The sequence below is a fragment of the Pieris napi genome, chromosome 12, assembly GCF_905475465.1.
Source record: "Pieris napi chromosome 12, ilPieNapi1.2, whole genome shotgun sequence".
Lineage (NCBI taxonomy): Eukaryota > Metazoa > Arthropoda > Insecta > Lepidoptera > Pieridae > Pieris > Pieris napi.
In genome coordinates this window covers 8,022,234-8,042,296 of record NC_062245.1, presented here as the reverse complement: position 1 = coordinate 8,042,296, position 20,063 = coordinate 8,022,234, and the positions used below count along the sequence as shown (strand labels likewise).

Here is a 20,063-nt window from a genome sequence, read left to right as displayed (position 1 = left end):
CAAGTCAGTAAAATTTTGTTAATCGCCAAATTCATGACTATAAAATTATATTGACTGCGGTCTGTGCGTTGATTGCGATATAAGTATCAAATTCGATAAAATAACAACAAAGCCCAAAACAATAGCTAAAACACCTTACCGACTAGTGATTAGATTCGTAATTACAATTATAATTCATTAATTAAAGATGTATAACCAAGACGTCAGTTGCTAGCATTATTCAAGCTTACAGTGTTTAGTTAATTATTTACTTGTAGGCTGCGTCACATAAGAGACAAGAGTATGAGATTTTGTAAATATTAAATTGTGTGCGATGGAGTATATAAAAGTAAAAAAAAATATGGATTTGAACACCCGTAGCCGCTACACGTGCCATGACCTACTTGTAGTAAATGAAAATGGTTAGGCGAATGTGGCTCTTATAACTTCAGACATAGTGAAATTAGCATTCACGAATAGTGAACATTCGATGAGTAAGTGGGCAAAAAATACAGCGATTGTAAATGATGAATGAGTGTATTTGATGACGGATAAAACGGACAGTTAGAAAGGAGTTGAACACGCCTAGTCTTTTTTTTTTGCCTGATGATCTGATTAAGCTGTTTGGAAACAGGTTTTCGACCATACCACATTTTAGGTGTGAACATAAACTATAAAAGCGATACCTCAGTATAAAAGTTGTTAATCTAAAACAAATAATTTATCAACGTTACATAATAGAGCCGCTTTGCTGAGTTTAAATATGGAACTTTACATAACCGTTACTTACATAACATAATTCAAAACATTAAACGTATTTAATAAATCTACATTAAGCAAAAAGAGTAAGTTTAATTAGTGGTAAAAATATTTTTTTCGTGTACGCCTCAACGCTCAACCAACATTCTCAAAAGCAAAAATAATCTTCAGTGTAACAATTCATATTCAATGATGACTTATAAAGTCCTACTATTAAACTATGTTTTAACCAAAAAGACAACTTTCATCTACAAAGTTAAGGAGAATATGTATTTGAAATCACTCTTCATTGTTCTGTGCAAAGAAGGCTGGTTTTTTATTTATCGATTTTATCGAGTTAAAAGGGATAATAATATAAATTATGTCAATTAACAATATCATTATAAGTAATAAATCATTAATTGCACATTTGTGCAATATACAATATTAATAAGTCTCCAGAAATAACTGTTTATACATAGTTTTAGCATAGATAATAATTTATTTATTTACGTCCTAATAACAGACATAATCGTAAGTATATAATTACGTATTTTTCTTTTTCATTATGAACACAAAAATAGGCCTCGTCCTTATTAGTGTTTAGAGCAAGGTGTCCTTTTATTAAGTCGGAAGTTATTTATTTCCATAAATACATACTCGGACATATTGATGGTCAAGATGGTGGTGAAAAAAAGTTATCAGTGTAGAAAGCGACAGTGACTTTTAGTTGCGCAAGCGCCGAATCCGCGGTCAGTGACCGGCGCAGGGAAAGTCGGGCTGAACAATTGCTTCTTAATTGTACCTTTGATAAGTATACAACATGAAAAAAAAATTAAGTTAATAAAAATAGAACTAAAATGCTTTCAACTTTATGATTGATCAGAAAGTTGCTTATAGCAAGAACAATGTATCGCTATGGCAAATTTTTTATTGTTCTTTTCTTTCTTTAGTATATTGCACATCATACTATAGCACTACAAGATGTATATGAATACTCAATCACCATTCTTAAAAATAGTCTTTACTAACGCATAGTGTTACAGAATGTATATGTAAGTATGTGAAGTAAATAATAATAACTTATGTATGTATTATATGCAAAATTGGGTAAAATATAGACATGTTTTTTAAAAACCTATAACAATAAATTTGTATTATTTAATAAAGATTTAGAGAAGTTATGGATTTATTATAGATGGAACAAATTATGTTTGCCTATAATTAGAAGAACAGTTTTATATTATAATCTTGAAAAGGCAGACAAAGATATATTTCGCCCTAGACAATAGTGAGTGTGAGCCATATGCCTAAGCATTCTCAAATAGAAAAAGCAATAAAAACCCTATTTGGACATTCTATAAAAAACCAGCTACAAGAATCCATAACTGTGTTAAAATTTGTCTTCGGTGACACGAAAATCATAAGTTCATACATTGAGGATAGTCCTTTCTAATACATTGCTACAAAGTAATGATCATTTCAGCTCTATGAGAATGAAGGCATATAAAAAAAGGATCACATTTGCCTTTACACTTATTAGACATACAATTTATAAATATTTGGAATTTGTTAAGAAAATGTTTTATCTGTCTCGCTAGAATAAATTATATGTTAATTTAATTTACTTAATCCAAAACAATATCTTGAGTTTAGTTAAAGGCGTAACCTACATATTTTCTAAATACCACAGTGAAAAATATGTTTCATTCAAAAATAACAAAACCTAAAGAAGACAATCTGTTGCACATGCACACAGAATATTTTGTTAAGCGAGTGTGTAATAAATGAATGTCACACAACTGTTATGAGGCATTAATGATTTGCACTATAAAAGTATAGCACGGAAAATTAGGAATAAACTGAAAGAACTCAACAGTAAGATGAGATAGGAAGACAATATATAAAATTTAAAATGTAAAATCCATAAGTAACAGTTTAGTAAAATAATATTCATCAGATTTTTTGAACTTTCAAGGTTTTATAACAATGCAAAAAAATTCACATTTATTCAAATGTATGTGTTTCTTTTATAGCATAAAGTTTAATTGAGGTTATAAATACATAGAATATATTGTAATAATATGTATGGCAGCTTTAATGTTTAAGCTATTAAAAAAATGTCACTCACAAATAAGTGAATAATTAATAAAAAGTTTAAAAGTTATAAAAAAACTTAATTGAAATCAAGATTTGCTTATTTGTCAATAATCTATTTTCACTGCATAATGCCTACCCTATGTGGACTATTATGTATATTATTTATCAGTAAGGATATATTTGGTGAATCATAATTAAATTATTTTTACACAAATATTGTTTATTACCCTAGGATAATTTAAAGACTTAGATGTACTACTTATATCAACAAATTTTAAGCAAATTTCTAAATCAATGATAATATTTTAACACAACAAGAACATGAGCAGGTCAAGATATTACGTCTTAGCTATATTGAAATGTATTACTTCGTTAATCAGCTGATGACTTTAATGTCCTAATTTTCAAAAATAAATTTAGAAGAATACTACGTATAAGTACCTCTTCTCGTCTTTTAAGCCAGCGGCCGCAAGGACTTTCTTCCAGGATTTCGCTTTCATCCTCGGAATCCTCCCCACTTTCCCTGGGCGACTTGCGCTCTTTGTCGATGCTCCTGCCGCCCGACATAGCACCGATTTACCAAAAACACAAATACTAACAAAGTGTTCGTTTCACTGTAATAATATCTCACAAACGTTTTCTGGAAGAAAACACTCGGAAATATTTTCAAAATACACTTTTTCTTGTAACCATAACCAAGGTTGCGAGTCGAGACGTCACTGTTTTCAACCAATCCATTATTTAATGTACAACACGCGAAAAAATGGACCCATTAAACCTTCTGCGAATGATTTAAGTCCACACATTTGTCTATAAATAACGAAATAAATGATTATTATTTAAATCAAATTATCCACCGGCGAAACTCTCGTCATGATTCTATTCATGTTCGACTGTGTTCAATTTTCGCAGATCGACACATATAGTCAAATACATCCAAGTTCAATACCATAGAGTATAGATTGTTACAGATTAAAGCACACAGATAAATTTTTGCCAGGGACACGACATTAACTTTCACTATAGGTCCATAATATCTGGGTTGAAGCGATTGTCTAAAAAAGTAACTGAGCTTTAATCAATAATAATGTCTAAAATATATGAAAAGTATCGCTTATTAAAATAAAATGTCATGTTTCATTTGTAGAGCTTTGTGGACTTGTTCATAGATGGCACTAAAATAAAATACTAAATTTTAACCTTTTACTCCTGTAATTTCTACAATAATTATTATCTCTTTGCAATTAGTTCTTATTCGTTGCTATATTGCTAGATGCTTATCGCACCCTGACTTTTATAGTGTCTCTTTGTAATACTAATGTTTAAAATTTAGGCAATTAATGTACAATATTTTTGGTCTTAGATATCTCACCATTACGTGAATTATAATATGCATGCCCAGCAAACAGTTTTTGCCAAAGAGGGCGTTAAAAAAGAAACGGAGACGTTACGACCAACTTAAATACGACCAAAAGATGGCGAACCTCGTTCCTAAGAATAATACATACTAGTATGGTCTTTTGATGACAATCTTTACGCTTTGATTACACTTCATCATATAAAGAAATAATAATTAGGTTCTCATTAAATAAATATTGTATAGAAAATATATTGCCTATATCACACATAAATAAATAATTTTTGTATGTAAGATAATTGGTTGTTTAAGTGAGATGTAATTATGTATAATTACTGATTTGAGTAACGTTACCTTGAGCTGGTATTACGTACAGGTATGCCTAACAATGTTTGTAACGGCGGCCGCGGATAGTTTATGGCCAGAAGATAGACACTACCCGTCACTGACGATTTACGCGCAACTTTTAAATGCCAGGCGCGCTTTTTTATATATTGGTTGTAAAGAGTACCAAATTACAAAGGTAAATCACATATAGCGGCAAACTCTTAACAACAGATGTGAATTTTTTAGTAGCAGATATTAATTCTTATACTACATTTATAGCATTTATATGTTGTTAGAGGTCATAAGTTGAGGTTTAGGGTTTAGTTATTCAGATGCAAGGCAAGGGATTTAATAAATTATATAAAAATAAAGGCTTCACTTCATATGAAATACAAAAGAACTAAACAAATTGATAACTATCTGGATTTTGTCATTATTGGAGGTTGGTTAAGGAGAATATTTAAGTCACCTTACGTTACGGAAAACCACAACCTACAACAGTTGTGCCAGCACCCAAGAGCGGAGATAGACAACATGTATGTGGGTATAGGCGCACATATAGGCAACTGAGCAATGCTCGACATGAGTTTCGGCAAACGTGGAGTACGACTATTCATCTGGTCAACTGTATGTAGTATGTGCAATCAACAGTCAATCAACAGGTTCATGAGACTACCTAGATTTTAAAAAGGTATTTAACACTGTTGATAATTATGATCTCTTGGCTAAGCTTGCAAAAGCACACCAGAACTGTTGCGATTTTGGTCTTCGGTTGGAATGCGGTGGAATTTCATGGGGTTCGTACTGTTTTAATTATTAATTTATAATTTATTAATCGTAATTTACATTTTTCAATCTCCAATCAGACTAAAGTATTGAAAGCAATTGGTTTTTCAATGTAGAAAATAAGCTGAGCAGAGCAGAGCTGAGCGGAGTGAAGCTGAGCAGAGATGAGCGGAGCAGAGCAGAGCTGAGCAGAGCTGAGCTGAGCAGAGCAGATAATCCCAGAGCTGAGTAGAGCTGAGCAAAGCAGAGCTGATCAGAGCTGAGCTGAGAAGAGCTGAGAAGAGCTGAGCAGAGCTGAGCAGATAATCCCTTAGCTGAGCTGAGCGGAGCTGAGCAGATCTGAACAGATCTGAGCAGAGCAGAGCTGAGCAGAGAAGAGCTGGGCAGAGCAGAGCTGATCTAAGCTGAGATGATAAGCCTCTACTACTATTATCATAACACTAATTAGTTCATATTGTGTTCTTACATATCACAACTTCTTTATTCGTAAGACAGGATTAATTCGCTGCCTAAGGCACCTGCGCATGGACGAATTACATAACCAATTTCGGACACGGCGACAAATCGACTGAGAGGTCAAAACCTCTCTGGTCTGTGGGCAGGGAAGGCGCCCGCGCCGCACAGCATCTATTGCCTAGCATACATTCTATTACGATCTTACTTTTCTTTTCGTACAAAAGCTTAACACAAAACGGCAACGTGGCATGTAGAAACGTCAATGGGAACTATACATTATATTTTATACTATTTAAGTTGTTGTTTGTAGTAAAATTTCAAATCTTATTGTTGAACCCAAACAATTGATCAAGGAAATCTACGGTTCAGATTGTATAATCTAGAATCTTATAAACCCCTAAAAAGCGGGCCAATTGTTCCATGTACGCCGTATTTTGTCGCATTCAAACTTGTTCCAAGTTTGGTGGCGTCGACGCCGATTTTCCTGTTCCCTATATTTGACAAATTGCTTTAATCCCTCATACAAAACGTCAAAACTTTTCGCTTCCGGTGTCTAGTTTAAAATGCTTTTGAAGTTCGTATACTTAGTTTGCTGCGTTGATGCAAATATACCACAACCTACTTTCTCGTACTCATACCAATTATAAATAATATTTAAAAAATTGTTCTAGTGTAAAGTATGTATTATTAATGTAATACGCATAATATATACATTCTAATGATTATTAATAGTTTTTAATTAGAACTGTCTGAAACTTGTCAGGATTTGCCACGAAAAAAAAATTCTTAAATATTACGTGACGAGAATAGCTTTACAGGCAATATTACTAATATACCTTTTATTCAAGGCAAGTACTTGCGAGCCATCTAGTAGTGTTTCCATGAGCGGCGGATCACATAGCATCATGTATTAAGCTGTATTAAAAAAAAAATAATACACCATATCGACACATATCTACAAAACTTCAGGGGGTTGAGAACATAAAAATTCAAGAATTTAATATATTTTTATGTTGCAATATATTTCGCTTCATTATTTAGGCTATAAAATTTTAGGTCCCCGGGAACAGTGCCAAGCTAGTAACGTTTGCAGCAAGCTACTATACGTTATCATTTAAAGCCTACCATTTGGACTGCAACGCTTAGCTTTTTATACTGGCACGTTTCCAAGGGTTTTAGAACATATTACTAATGATAAATCATTTCTAGGTCCTACCTGTTTGTTATTTAGCGATGCAACGAAGTCAAAGTCAAAGTCAAATCGTTTATTTCAATTAGACCATCTAAAATGGCACTTTTGAACGTCAAAAAAAATAAAATATAAAGATGATTCTAGTTGCCCCTTCCAAAAGGTAGTTTCGTGTGGAGAAGAATAGGCAAGAAACTCCACACTTACTCTTTTAAAATAGGTTTACAATATTTTGTTACATTTGTTAAATAATTATATGTGAAGACAATGTACTCTTAGAATAAACTACTATACTAAAAAAGTTAGTATACATGTTCCTCACATATTTACAAATATCGAAACCGTAGAATATTAACATTAAAGAGTAATAAAAATTTAAAAAAAAAACACAACAAAACAGTGTGTTAGATAAAAAAAATAAATAAAAAATAAAATAATAATTACATTTGTAGCATTAAAGCTAAAAATCAGCAACCAATTTGATTTTGTCCAGGCTATAGAGCCAATCATAGGATTGTCCTATGGAGCAGGACCAGCATGTTTCCAAGCATTCTTATCTTGAATATAATCATCTAATTTGTAATATGCTTGTTTACAAAGTGTACTTTTAATATAACATTTAAATTTTCGTTCATTTAGTTTTAAAATGTCACAAGGTATTTTATTGTAACATTTCACACAGTACCCCATAAATGAATTTTGAACTTTGGCTAATCTGAAAGATGGTTGAGCTATTTTATCTTTATTTCTAGTACTAAAATTATGTCTTTCATTTATTTTACTAAAAAGATGTAGATTCTTTCTTACATACATAATATTTTCATAAATGAATTGGCAAGGTACTGTCATAATATTAATCTTTTTAAATAGTTCCCTGAGAGATTCGCAACGACGTAGATTATAAATGGCTCTGACTGCTCTCTTTTGCAAAATAAAAATGGATTCTATGTCAGCAGCCCGACCCCACAGTAAAATGCCGTAAGACATTATGCTGTGAAAGTAGCTAAAATAGACCAAACGCGCAGTTTCTACATTGGTTAAATATCTTATCTTTCTAACCGCATAAACGGCTGAGCTCAGCCGCCCCGCAAGAGATGTGATATGAGGTCCCCATTGTAACTTCTCGTCTAGCGTGATGCCTAGGAAAACCGTTTGATTAATAAATTCCAGTTTTCCTTCATTCAACATTATGTCACATTCCTTACTTTTAACATTTGGCAACGTAAATCTAATACATTTAGTTTTTTTATCATTCAGTGCCAAATTGTTTACCGTAAACCAATTTTGGACCCGAAGAATAGAGTTATTCACGTCGTCACGATTTTGTGACCGTCGATCTACTTTAAAAATCAATGATGTGTCATCTGCAAATAACACCATTGTCCGGGAGATGGATTGGCTGATGAATTTGCAATTGCAGCAATCAAACAAAACCTGGACTGGATTTAAATGTGTATTAAAATAAAATTCTTATTCGTGTCGCGCGCCGTGCGTCCGTAATGTAACTGCCGGTCGGTCGCAGCCGCGGCGCCCGCGCCCCACTCCCGCCGGCGCAGATCATGTGCCGTGCGCGTGAACAGGCTCCCCGCCTTGGGAACCCTGGTTACCAAGAGACTCGTCCTCTGGGTTGATAGCTGGTAGCAGACAGACCCTGCCTAAGGCCCTCTGGATTACGCCACGTGAGGTCGTGAAATCGGCTACTCGAGTGATGCCGTCTGCCCCTGGATACAGTTTCTTAACTCGTCCCAAGCGCCATCGCATTGGGGGAAGGTTGTCGTCCTTGATGACAACAAGATCGCCCTCTTTGAGTGTTCTCCTCTGCTCTCGCCACTTAGTCCGCTGCTGCAGCTCACTTAAATATTCCCTATGAAACCGGTCCCAGAAATGCCGCTTAAGCTGTTCCAATTTTTGGTATCTGTTTGGATAATTTGTTAAAATAGGTGGTTCTGGTAAAGCTGTCAGCGGCCGGCCTATAAGGAAGTGCCCTGGAGTCAGAGGAGTAACATCGGAAGGGTCTGACGTTAGAGGAGTTAACGGGCGGGAGTTAAGAATTGCTTCAATCTGGGTGAATAGCGTCGTGAGCTCCTCGAACGTCAGATTCGCATTTCCTATTACACGTTTCATTAGTAACTTTGCTGAACGGATTCCAGCCTCGTTCAGCCCCCTCCAGTGAGGGGAATAAGCGGGCGAAAAATGAAATTTAATGCCCTCGTCGTGGGCAGCCGCACTAACAGAACTTTGGCTTGCCTGCAACATTCTGCCTAGCTCATTATTTGCACCCACAAAGTTGGTGCCATTGTCACAATAAATATCATGAGGCTTGCCACGACGTGATATAAATCTACGCAAACACATTAAAAATGCTTCAGTACTCAGACTACTACCCACCTCCAAAGTTAATGCCTTAGTGCTTAAACACACAAAAAGACTAAGCCAACATTTGGATATCTTACATCCTCTGCCCTTACGGTCTACGATTGAGAAGGGCCCGCCAAAGTCTACGCCTGTCGCGAGGAAGGGATAGGTAAGAGTGACTCGAGGAGGGGGTAAGTTACCCATCATAGGCTGTATTAAGTTACTCTGCATACGAACACACACGATACATTTCCTAAATGTACTGCGTGCAAGATTACGTCCCCCGATGGGCCAATATTGATCTCGTATAATGCTAAGTAATAATTCAGGCCCACAATGTTTATGACGCACATGTTCTTTCTGAAACAACAGTTTCGTAAAGTTATGACGTACACATAATAAAATGGGATGTTTTTTAGAATACTCACAGATTGAGTTTTGGATTCTGCCTCCAACCCTAATCAAATCATGCTCATCTAAGTAAGGGTTTAGTGACAAAATCCTCGATTTATGATGTATCTTTTTATTGTTTTTTAATGATTGCACCTCATTTGGAAAGGAATCTTGATGGCAGGTTTTGATTAGGGTCTGAGTAGACCTATCTATTTCATCGTTACTCAGATCACCACTTAGCCGCGAATCCTTCTTTGTTTTACAATTGTGAATAAATCTTAAGATATATCCTACCACCCGGATCATTCGTTGAAATTTCGAGAACCTATCAAACTCAAATGAATGCTCAGCAGACACACAACATGAATATACTTTGAGCTCCGGAAGCTCAACATTTTCTATAGGAGCGCTTGGCCACTCCGTTTTAGGTTTCATTAAAAAGGGTGGGCCACTCCACCATAATTCTAAATCTTGAAGCTTGCTAGGGCTGACTCCTCGAGAAGCTATGTCTGCCGGATTTATTTCTGTAGAAATGTGATGCCATGTAGATTTGTCAGTCAGTTCATGAATTTCATTTACTCGATTGTAAACAAATTGCTTTAGATTACTAGGGTTGGTATTTTTAATCCATCCCAGCACAATTGTAGAATCACTCCAGAAATATTTTTGATCAAACTTACGACTGAGTGACTGACAAACCTTTGAACTTAACTGAGCACCAAGCAGGGCCGCTGCCAGTTCCAGCCGCGGTATAGTACTGGGCTTCAAGGGGGCAACCCTAGCCTTGGCGCATAATAACTTGACTGATACGTTGTTCTCTTGATCAGTACAACGTATAAATACACATGCTGCAAATGCACTCTGAGAACTATCGACAAAACAGTGTAATTCCACTGACACTGGAGTGTCCGACGATGGATGCAAAACGTGGCGTGGAATATTTATCGCTTTTATTTGATTTAAATTATTTACAAAGTCACTCCACTGTTTCGATACATCGGCGGACACCAAATCATCCCAGTCCAGTTTAGACTCCCACAACCTTTGTAACAGCATTTTAGGAACAATTGTACAAGCGCTTAGCAACCCTAGGGGGTCAAAAATCTTGCATGTTGCTGCCAGAATAGTTCTCTTTGTGAACGGCTGTTCAATCTGAAAGTCGACTGAAAAATACAGCTTATCCTGTGAGGGACACCAATTCAACCCCAGCACTGATGATTGATTCTGTAAGTTAGAGTACTGATCATTTGTCTGGGATAAATCCTTTTCAGTACATGTGGTTGAAATGGGTTCACTCGCAAATATACTCGGAATGTTAGTTCTAAATTTTCTAAGTGGGAGGCAAGCCTCAGCCAACTTGTCGACGACTGCATCACGTAAGTATTTGAGTTCTGTTTTGTTATCACAACCGGTTATAAGATCGTCACAGTAAAAATCGTTTTTTATAGTATTAGCTACTCGTTTGTCTGAACACTCTGTTGATAACTGAACTAAACATCTGGTGGTCAGATAAGGGGCTGATGCTGTCCCATACGTTACAGTATTGAGCTGCAATGTTCGCAAAGGCTGAGCTTCATTGTCTCGCCATAATATCAGCTGTAAGTGACGTTGCGATTCATCCAGTTTTACTTGGCGGAACATTTTTTCAATGTCCCCCGTTAATACATACTTGTGCTGGCGGAATCGCAACAAAATTGACATCAAATCATTTTGTACTACTGGGCCCACATACTGGATATAATTTAACGATTTACCTGATGCTGTGCGAGCAGAGCCGTTAAAAACGACCCGAAGTTTTGTGGTCTCGCTTTTCTCTCGCAGCACCGCGTGATGAGGTAAATAATTTCCAATAGGCGGCTTCTCTATTTCTGTCAAATGACCTAACGTAGCATATTCATGTATAAAATCACTATACATTTCCTTTAATTTCGGCTGCTTTTGAAAACGCCTTTCCAAATTTAAAAAACATCTCTTAGCAAGTGAGTAAGAGTCTCCAAGAGCCTCAGGAGACTCGCGCAAAGGCATTTTTACTTGGAATCTACCTGACGGTAAGCGAATTGTATTTTCATTAAAGGAATCTTCACAGATTTGTTCATCTGTTGACAATGATCGTTTTGGCATTATGAAATTTTCCAAGTCCCAAAATTTAGAAAGTGAGTCTTTAATTTCCTGACTAAAATGACATACAGATTTCTTGTTACACTTCACAGATGGCATGGCCAGAGTCATGGGCCCTGAAACCAACCATCCAAACTTCGAATAAATTAACTTAGGTTTATTTTCACCTAACGATATCTGGCAACCTCCCTTAACAATATTCCACATTACATCGGACCCAATTAATATATCAACTTTGTTACTTTTATGGAAGTTTGGATCGGCGAGTGCAGTATTGTTGGGTATGTTTAAATCCTCGGGATCGATTTCTACACTAGGTAAGTTTTCTGAAATATTTGATATAATCATACAATGTACATCCGTAGTGTAGGCATTAATTCTTGACTTTAATTTTAATGTACAATATTCAGTGGCTGTAGATATTGAATTGTTCAGTCCACTTATACACCGTGACTTAGTACTATTAGTTTTAATTTTAAGTTTATTTTTCAGGTTATCTGTGACAAACGAACTTTGACTTCCACAGTCCAAAAGAACGCGTGCCAGGTAAGTACTGTTGTCACGCTCAACGACGACTTCAACCACTGCAGTGCCCAGGAGGACTTCGCTGTTACTCGAGTATGAGGTAAGTGTGGTCAGAACAGTGCTAGTGCTAGCCATAGTATTCAAATTTTGTTTTTCATGGTTAGTGTTTTGTTTTACCTCGTTAGTTTGTAAGTTCAAGTTACTTTCGTTTTGCAATACTTTATTGACACTATTATTATTATGACATAATAAACTATTATGCTTTTTGTTACAGGCTCTGCAGGAGCTGAGACGACAGTTGGAAATGGAATGCCCTGGACGAAGACAATTGGAGCAGAGCTTGCGTTTGGAAACTTCTGCTTCCCTGGCTTCGATACTCAAATTCTTAAATTGATCACATTTATACACACGATGATTCTCATTACACATAAAACATGATCCATTTGGCGTAGATGAGAAAAAAGTTTTAATGTGTCTTGGTTCCTTACTACTAACAAACCTTTCATTTCTATTAACCTGAACTGCTCTAGAGCCGCCTTGGACGGTCTCTAAAATATCAGCACGTTGTCTTAAAAATTGGTAAAAATCTTCTAGTTCTATCGACCCACCAAGGTTCAATTTGTACTCTTCCCACTTAATGCTAGTTACACTATCTAGCTTTTGCACTACTATATAAATTACGAGACTATCCCACTTATCAGTGTGCTCACCAAGCGTATTTAAAGCCCTCAAATTCTTTGAAACATGATCTATAATGTACCTGAGTGATCTATGCGACTCCCTATTTAAAGATTCAAGGCTGAATAACGATTTGAGGTGGTTATTAATCAGTACGTTTTTGTTATTATATCTGTTACACAGTAGTTCCCATGCAACCAGATAATTTTCACTCGTAAACTCAATAGATTTTATCGTCACAACGGCACCACCCTCTAGTGAGGACCTGAGGTAATGAAATTTGCTAATGTCAGGTAAAGTATCATTTGCATTGATGAGCGAGTCGAAAGTGTCTCGAAATTCCAGCCATTTCAAGTAGTTTCCATCAAAAGTTGGTAATTTTATTGTCGGCAATCGAATTTGATTATTTAAGTGGCTATTATTATTGGTATTACTGGAATTACTTACAAGAGAAAGTCTATGCTGGACAGCCTCGACTCGCTCATCTCGTTTTGACACTATTTCCTGGGCACTAGACATGACCGCGAAGAACTGGCCTTCAATATCGATTCTCTCGTTCAACCGTTTATCTAAATTACTTTCTAGATCTAATTCTTCTATTTCAGATTGGACCTTTTCAAAGTCTGAAAACAATTCCTTTATTTTGGTTAGTCTCACATTAATATCACTTATATTTTTTTGACGTAATGTTATCGATTTCAATTTGTTCGATAACCCCGAGAAAATCTTTGAACACGGTTAATCGCGCTTTAATTGTACCACGTTTACGAACTAACAAAGCCAGTTCATCCCGGTCCGACAGTTTACTTTGAGCCATGATTAATTTGCAAATGATATAAAAGATGTGGGCAAGAATGTGCAATCAAACCAAAATCCGTTGAGGCGAAGCGGGTAGACCCAGCGCTGCACAGCGGCCGGACCGCGAGTATAGGTCTCGCGCAGCAACAAGCGCGCAGCGGAGAATGATCGCGCCCAACCTGGAATGTTCGGCGACTCGGCTAAGCGATGTGCAATAGATGCGCGTATTTAAGCGCGTGAAGTGATAGGGAAATTTGTGAACTAAGAAAAGGCTATAGTTGAAAATATTCAAATTTCATGCAAAGCGAATGAAAATAATAAGTGTTTAACAGTTACGGAACTCTAAATTCAAAGATTTATTATTTAACAATTGGAGAAAATAAGATTTTATGTTTGGGTAATTACGTAGGATTGTTACTTTATGTAACACTATTTTGCTATACTATAATTCAAAGGAAAATAGTACTGTATACATATGTATATACAGTTGTGACCCCTAGTTTGGGCCGTTAAATATCTATAACGCGCAAAGTTACTTAATGCAAACGTAAAGACAAAGGAAATAGTAAATATTGTACCCCTAGTTTGGGCAGTTAAATATCTATAACGCGCAAAAATACTTATTGCAAACGTAAAGACAAAGAAAATAGTAAATATTGTACCCCTAGTTTGGGCAGTTAAATATTGTACCCCTAGTTTGGGCAGTTAAATGTAGAACTAAACGTTAGTTTTACTTTTTTTAAACTTGTAGGTAGATTTCCGTAGTACCCGTTGAATGATTCTATACGTGTAACTCGGAATTTTAATCGACTATTTACTTGGAAAATAGACTTTAAAACAAGTAATTAACGCACTTTTTAGATTAACTCACGACACTATTTAACATTGATTGAAATCGATGCAAATCGGTGCAAGGGAAGTGATTAGGTAAGGAACGGGCTTACTTCCTTATGAATCTTCTGAATATATTCTTATGGTCTTCTGGACTTCACCGGCCCTTGGATGCAGACCGATGTCCTGTCACGGTCGCCAAATTTTGTCCGGGAGATGGATTGGCTGATGAATTTGCAATTGCAGCAATCAAACAAAACCTGGACTGGATTTAAATGTGTATTAAAATAAAATTCTTATTCGTGTCGCGCGCCGTGCGTCCGTAATGTAACTGCCGGTCGGTCGCAGCCGCGGCGCCCGCGCCCCACTCCCGCCGGCGCAGATCATGTGCCGTGCGCGTGAACAACCATCTTCGGTTTATTCTGAACTAATTGGGGTAAATCATTTATGTATACTAAAAAGAGGAATGGACCCAATATTGAACCTTGAGGAACGCCCATTGTAATTTCAGACCCTAACGAGTTTATGCCGTTAACCTGAACTTTAACCTGTCTGTTTTTCAAGTAAGATCTTAGTAAGTCCAGAGCTTTGTTCTTAATCCCTTAGTGATTAAGTTTCAGCAGAAGAGTCTCATGGTTTACGCAATCGAACGCCTTCGAAAGGTCGCAAAAGATTCCAATGGCATCTTGTGCTTCCTCCCAAGCGTTAAAAATGTTCTTGATTAGGGAGACACCGGCGTCAGTTGTACAACGCCCTTTGGTGAAACCGTACTGTTGTTCATGAAAGATGGAGTTTTTATTAAAGTGACATAACATTTGATTGAGCATTAACTTTTCAAACACCTTACTGAGAGCTGGCAGAATTGACACAGGTCTATAATTATTGGGTTCTTTACTATCACCGGATTTGAACAACGGAACTACTTTACTGTGTTTCATGAGATTCGGAAAGACTCCTTGGTCTATGCTGGTGTTAAATATGAAAGCTAAATAAGGCGCAATAGTTTCGATGATAGAACTACAGACTTTTACAGACAATCCCCAAAGATCTTCTGTAGATTTAATTTTAAGATCTTTAAAAGCTTTCATAACAGCCTGGGGGTTTGTATATTGAAATCGAAACTCCGTAGGGCATGCCCTTACATTCTTCGTAAGTAACGCAAAAGAAAGTGCGGATGATGAACTTAAAGCTTCGGTAGTTTTAAAGGGAATATTGATAAAAAAGTTTTCAAATTCCTGAGCTATTTCTGCATTTGAGTTTATTGGGCCATGTGCAGTCTCTAAGTTAAATTCAGTATTACGCTGTTTTTTTCTACCAGTTTCATTATTTATTATTTGCCAGGTAGTTTTTATTTTGTCATCCGCTGATTTTATTTTATTACTAATATACAGTGCTTTAGCAATTTTGCACACACTTTTAAAAGTTTTTGAATATTTCGCAACATGCTGATGAAAGTTTGTATTTTTTACATGTTGCCTTAGGCCATATAGTTCAAAAAGTTTATCCCTGCTCTTACGAATACCTGGAGTCGCCCAATCACTAAATAAGAACTTGGTGTAAATACTTTTTGTCTTTTGTGGAACAATGTCATTAAATTGCGATTTTAACAAGGTAAAAAACTCCGCATAGAACTCATTAGGGTCCCAAATATTATTAAAGTTTTGAACACACAATTTACTGGTCAAGGTATAATTTAATTTCTCTAAATTTTTACATGTAATTGGCCTATACCTTATTTGAATTTTTTGTACAGGTATGTAGGCACAAAACGTTATTGTTTGTCCACTGTGATCAGAAGGCAATTTATTAACAATTTCTTTATGTAAGTAATCACAATTACAAAAAATATTATCTATACAAGTGGCAGAAGAAGCTGTCACTCTAGTTGGTTCCATAAAAACATTAGACAGATTAAATGATTTAAAAAGACTTATTGATCTGATACTATTTGAGTTTGTTTCTAATAAGTTAATATTAAAATCACCACTTATGATGATTGATTTACTACTAGTACTAAGTTTTTTTAACACATCTTCCATTACAGAATCAAATACAGATAGATTCTGATAGCCCGGAGCTGAACAGAAGCTACCTTTTTATTATCCACAAATAATAATTGATTATTTAAACGGTTAACTTCTGTTGTCTTACAGCCTAGTTTAAAGTACTATCCGGAGTGACCTCTACAGTTGTAGAATAACCTAAGGTATGTGTTCCAGCAGGAAGAGTATACTCTATCTGACTGGTATTGGCCTCCAAGTATGTTGGTATTATAGGTGGACCCTCCTTCGTACAACATAAAGATATATTATCAATCACTGTGTTGTTAGTGTAACTAGGCAACACAGTCTCGTCACTAATCCTAGAATTTGTTATATTAGCTATAACCTTGTTAATATTGTATGCTATTAACATAGCAATCAACCGTCTACATTCCAAAGATAGAGATAAAGTTCTCTGAGTTAACTTAGAACCACTAACAAACTTATTAGTGTCAAAATATAATAATTTGTCACTATGACGACATGTCAACATGTGAATAGTATTATTCAATTTAAAAATATGATTATTTTCAACCTCTGACAGAGTATCAGAGTAGGGAAAAGCACATAACATCAGCTTTCCTATGTTTAATTTTAATAAGGTGCTGACACCATCCACTATGTCCTTTTTGGTAATACCAATGCTGTTACCTAGTAATAAAACTAAAGCCAATAATTGTCCAGGTTTGAATTTTTAATTTGTTTAATTATTTGTTTAAAACTTATGTTATGGTAACTATGATTGGTAAAACTATGGCTAAGGTAATTATGTAGGATTTTTCCAAAGCCTGAACCTATGTCATCACAAAAGAAAATGGTTTTATTTTTCTGTGTATCAACACCGGCCTTTGCTGTAAGAGCTAGCACCGGAGGAGATAAGTCAAGATTGAGCTGAGGAGGTGGCGGATGGCAGGGCTCTCTGAAATATTCAATAGCGATACAGCGAAACCCCATCTCAATAAAGGGGTTTGTTTCGCTTGATCCCATGGTTCTGTACTTGAGGTCGTTCGAATCCCAGCTGTGGATGGAAATTTATTTTTATATAAGGAAAGGAATTATCGTGAGGAACCTCAGTGCCAAAAACTCAGGCACAGAAGGCTGATCACTCGCCGATTTGCCCTAAAATATGGTAGCGCTACTGGGTTTTATTTACTATACTAATCGGACTAATATACTAATAGAAGTTTCCCACTGTGACAATCAATACCACAGAATAATACTGTCGCATCACATTGAATTCACATCCCTACGTAAAAACTATCTTGGATTGGATTGGACACTTTTATAAGGATAGCTGTTTTTTTAAGATTCTAAGACTTTAAATATTGATCTATCATATTTTTCGATAAAATTGTGATATTTAAACTGGAATTGTATAAAGGTTATGTGAGGTTTCAAATATGCTGAATAATATTAATATAGGTTTAAAGTTATTATATGAAAAGACATTTTGCATAGCTAGACTAAAATAGTCATTTATTCGAGGCTATCTCTATTCTGATCATTATAAGACTTAACGAGGAGCTGAGCAATCATACATTGTTGGGTTCAAACCGTTTTATTCCAAAAGTTTCGAACATTAAGGGCGTTATTCGAGTGAAGATTTTGGTGTTATTGCCGTCTGCGATAACGATGGGTGAATTACGTTCTAATAAGCATTTTAAGAGATTTAAAATATTTTTGATTTAGAATGTGGTTTTTCAGACAATAGTTCAATTTTAAAGACTGTGTTTTGTGTATGTTTCTTTGGAAATTTCCGTCTTAAAACATAGGTGGATGCAGAATATTTATGGTATAGAGATATATCTCTATAGAGCTATCAAATGTGGCTTTAAATTTCTTTAACCTGTTTAAGGAACCTCCGAGGAAATGGTTCGGACTGAGCCGTTAAGGTATGAATCGTTGACTTAAAATAATGTGAGTGAAATTTTACGATACGCGCGCACCGTGACACAAAATTAACAGAATGAAGTTGCCCACGGAAGATGCTACGGCATTGGACATAATTTAAAAACAACATTCGAATAATAATAGAATTTATGTTACACTTAATGTAAGAGAATAATATTAAATATTTATTTATTTAATTTTTCAAATGAAAACTGAACTTTATTGACTATAATGACTCCTTTTCCAGTCTTTGATTATTTAATTGTAATTAATTATTTGCATGCAATCAAAAACTATTTTTAAAAATGTCAAAGAAGTATAACTTCTTACGCGCGTACGTAAGTACACGCACCCTTTTTTTATAATCAGAACACATTACTTAGTCAGTAAGTAATGCGTTTAATAGTGTTGAAATTATACTTATATTTATTACATTTCTTAATCTATAAACTTACATACTACATATATAATATGCATAGACACACTATTTATATTTAATATTAAAGGATATTATGTCACGTTTCTTATTAAAATTTTCATCTACAAAATAAATAAGCGCGACGAGACTGATAAGTACTGAAATAGATATTGAATTATAAAATTATTTGACATCTACAACACATTTATTAATAGAATCAGTCATATAACTCGTCTAACAGCTCCAAAAATAGAATGTTGAAACTCATATATAATTCTAAAAGAATTCTTTGAATCATGTTCTGAATATGCCATGCTTCGCCGGTCATGTCGGATATGTCAGAAAACATTAGCTACGGATTTGGTAAACTTTGCTACGGAACTGCTACAAACTTGCTACGGATTGATTTCTCACAAATTGCTCGTTGAAATACGTTCAGAAATGAAATGGGAATTGATGCTGCAATTTTGCTTCTTTAATGATATGTTGCCACTGATTTAACGACTGGGTTTTACTAAAACTTTTGATAAAAGTATAAATATTATCTACTGAATAAGGACGAAAGAGTAATGTAGGCCTAGAGAATAAATGTGTAATATCTGTTTCGAGTAAAGCAATAGTCGAAGTATTATTGTTACGAAAACAATAATACTTCATAATCCTTTCATCTATACAGAATGAAATGCTAGTCAAAGAGGTATCTTTATGTTTCAAAATCTCTATCTTATCTATTCTGTAGTGAAATAAACAGTTAGTTTCTTGTATTGCTTGTCTATTTGTTTACAAATAGTAATACAAATAATTCCCATAATCCTGTTGAGAAATTTAAATCAAAATATATTTGATGTACGAGATGGGCAAATGGAAAAATTAATTGGCGCACAGCTGGAGTTTAAACTCATGCCTGCTAAGAATCGATTACTTAATCACTAGGCTAAACTAAAGCCAACTAAAGCCTACCTAAAGCTAAAACCTCCTTGCCAATCAATAATCTTCTAATATATAAAATTCTCGTGTCACAATGTTCGTTCCCATACTCCTCCGAAACGGCTCGACCGATTCTTATGAATATTCAGTAAGTCT

The 20,063-nt window shown here is 35.3% G+C and overlaps 2 protein-coding genes and 1 long non-coding RNA gene across 3 annotated transcripts in view; 1 reads left to right on the top strand and 2 right to left on the bottom strand.

Annotated features, from left to right (window-relative positions):
* The window catches only part of LOC125054731 (nuclear receptor-binding protein homolog), a 35,787-nt gene extending 32,047 nt beyond the window's left edge, over positions 1–3,740 (bottom strand). Inside the window, exon 1 of the mRNA XM_047656774.1 lies at positions 3,259–3,740. Coding sequence (XP_047512730.1) covers positions 3,259–3,384 — 126 coding nt within the window. The 5' untranslated portion in view covers positions 3,385–3,740. The remainder of the gene's footprint in view (positions 1–3,258) is intronic.
* Positions 3,741–8,444: 4,704 nt separating this feature from the next.
* Positions 8,445–11,723, bottom strand: LOC125054336. The gene is made up of 2 exons (XM_047656146.1): positions 11,575–11,723; positions 8,445–10,302 (listed from the first exon to the last, which is right to left on the bottom strand). Exons 1-2 carry the CDS (start codon positions 11,703–11,705, stop codon positions 8,490–8,492), a joined length of 1,944 nt encoding a protein of 647 aa, XP_047512102.1. The 5' UTR covers positions 11,706–11,723; the 3' UTR covers positions 8,445–8,489.
* LOC125054338 lies at positions 11,717–12,793 on the top strand. The gene is made up of 2 exons (XR_007117697.1): positions 11,717–12,423; positions 12,598–12,793. It is a non-coding gene; the product is annotated as an uncharacterized LOC125054338 (long non-coding RNA).
* Positions 12,794–20,063: the final 7,270 nt, after the last annotated feature.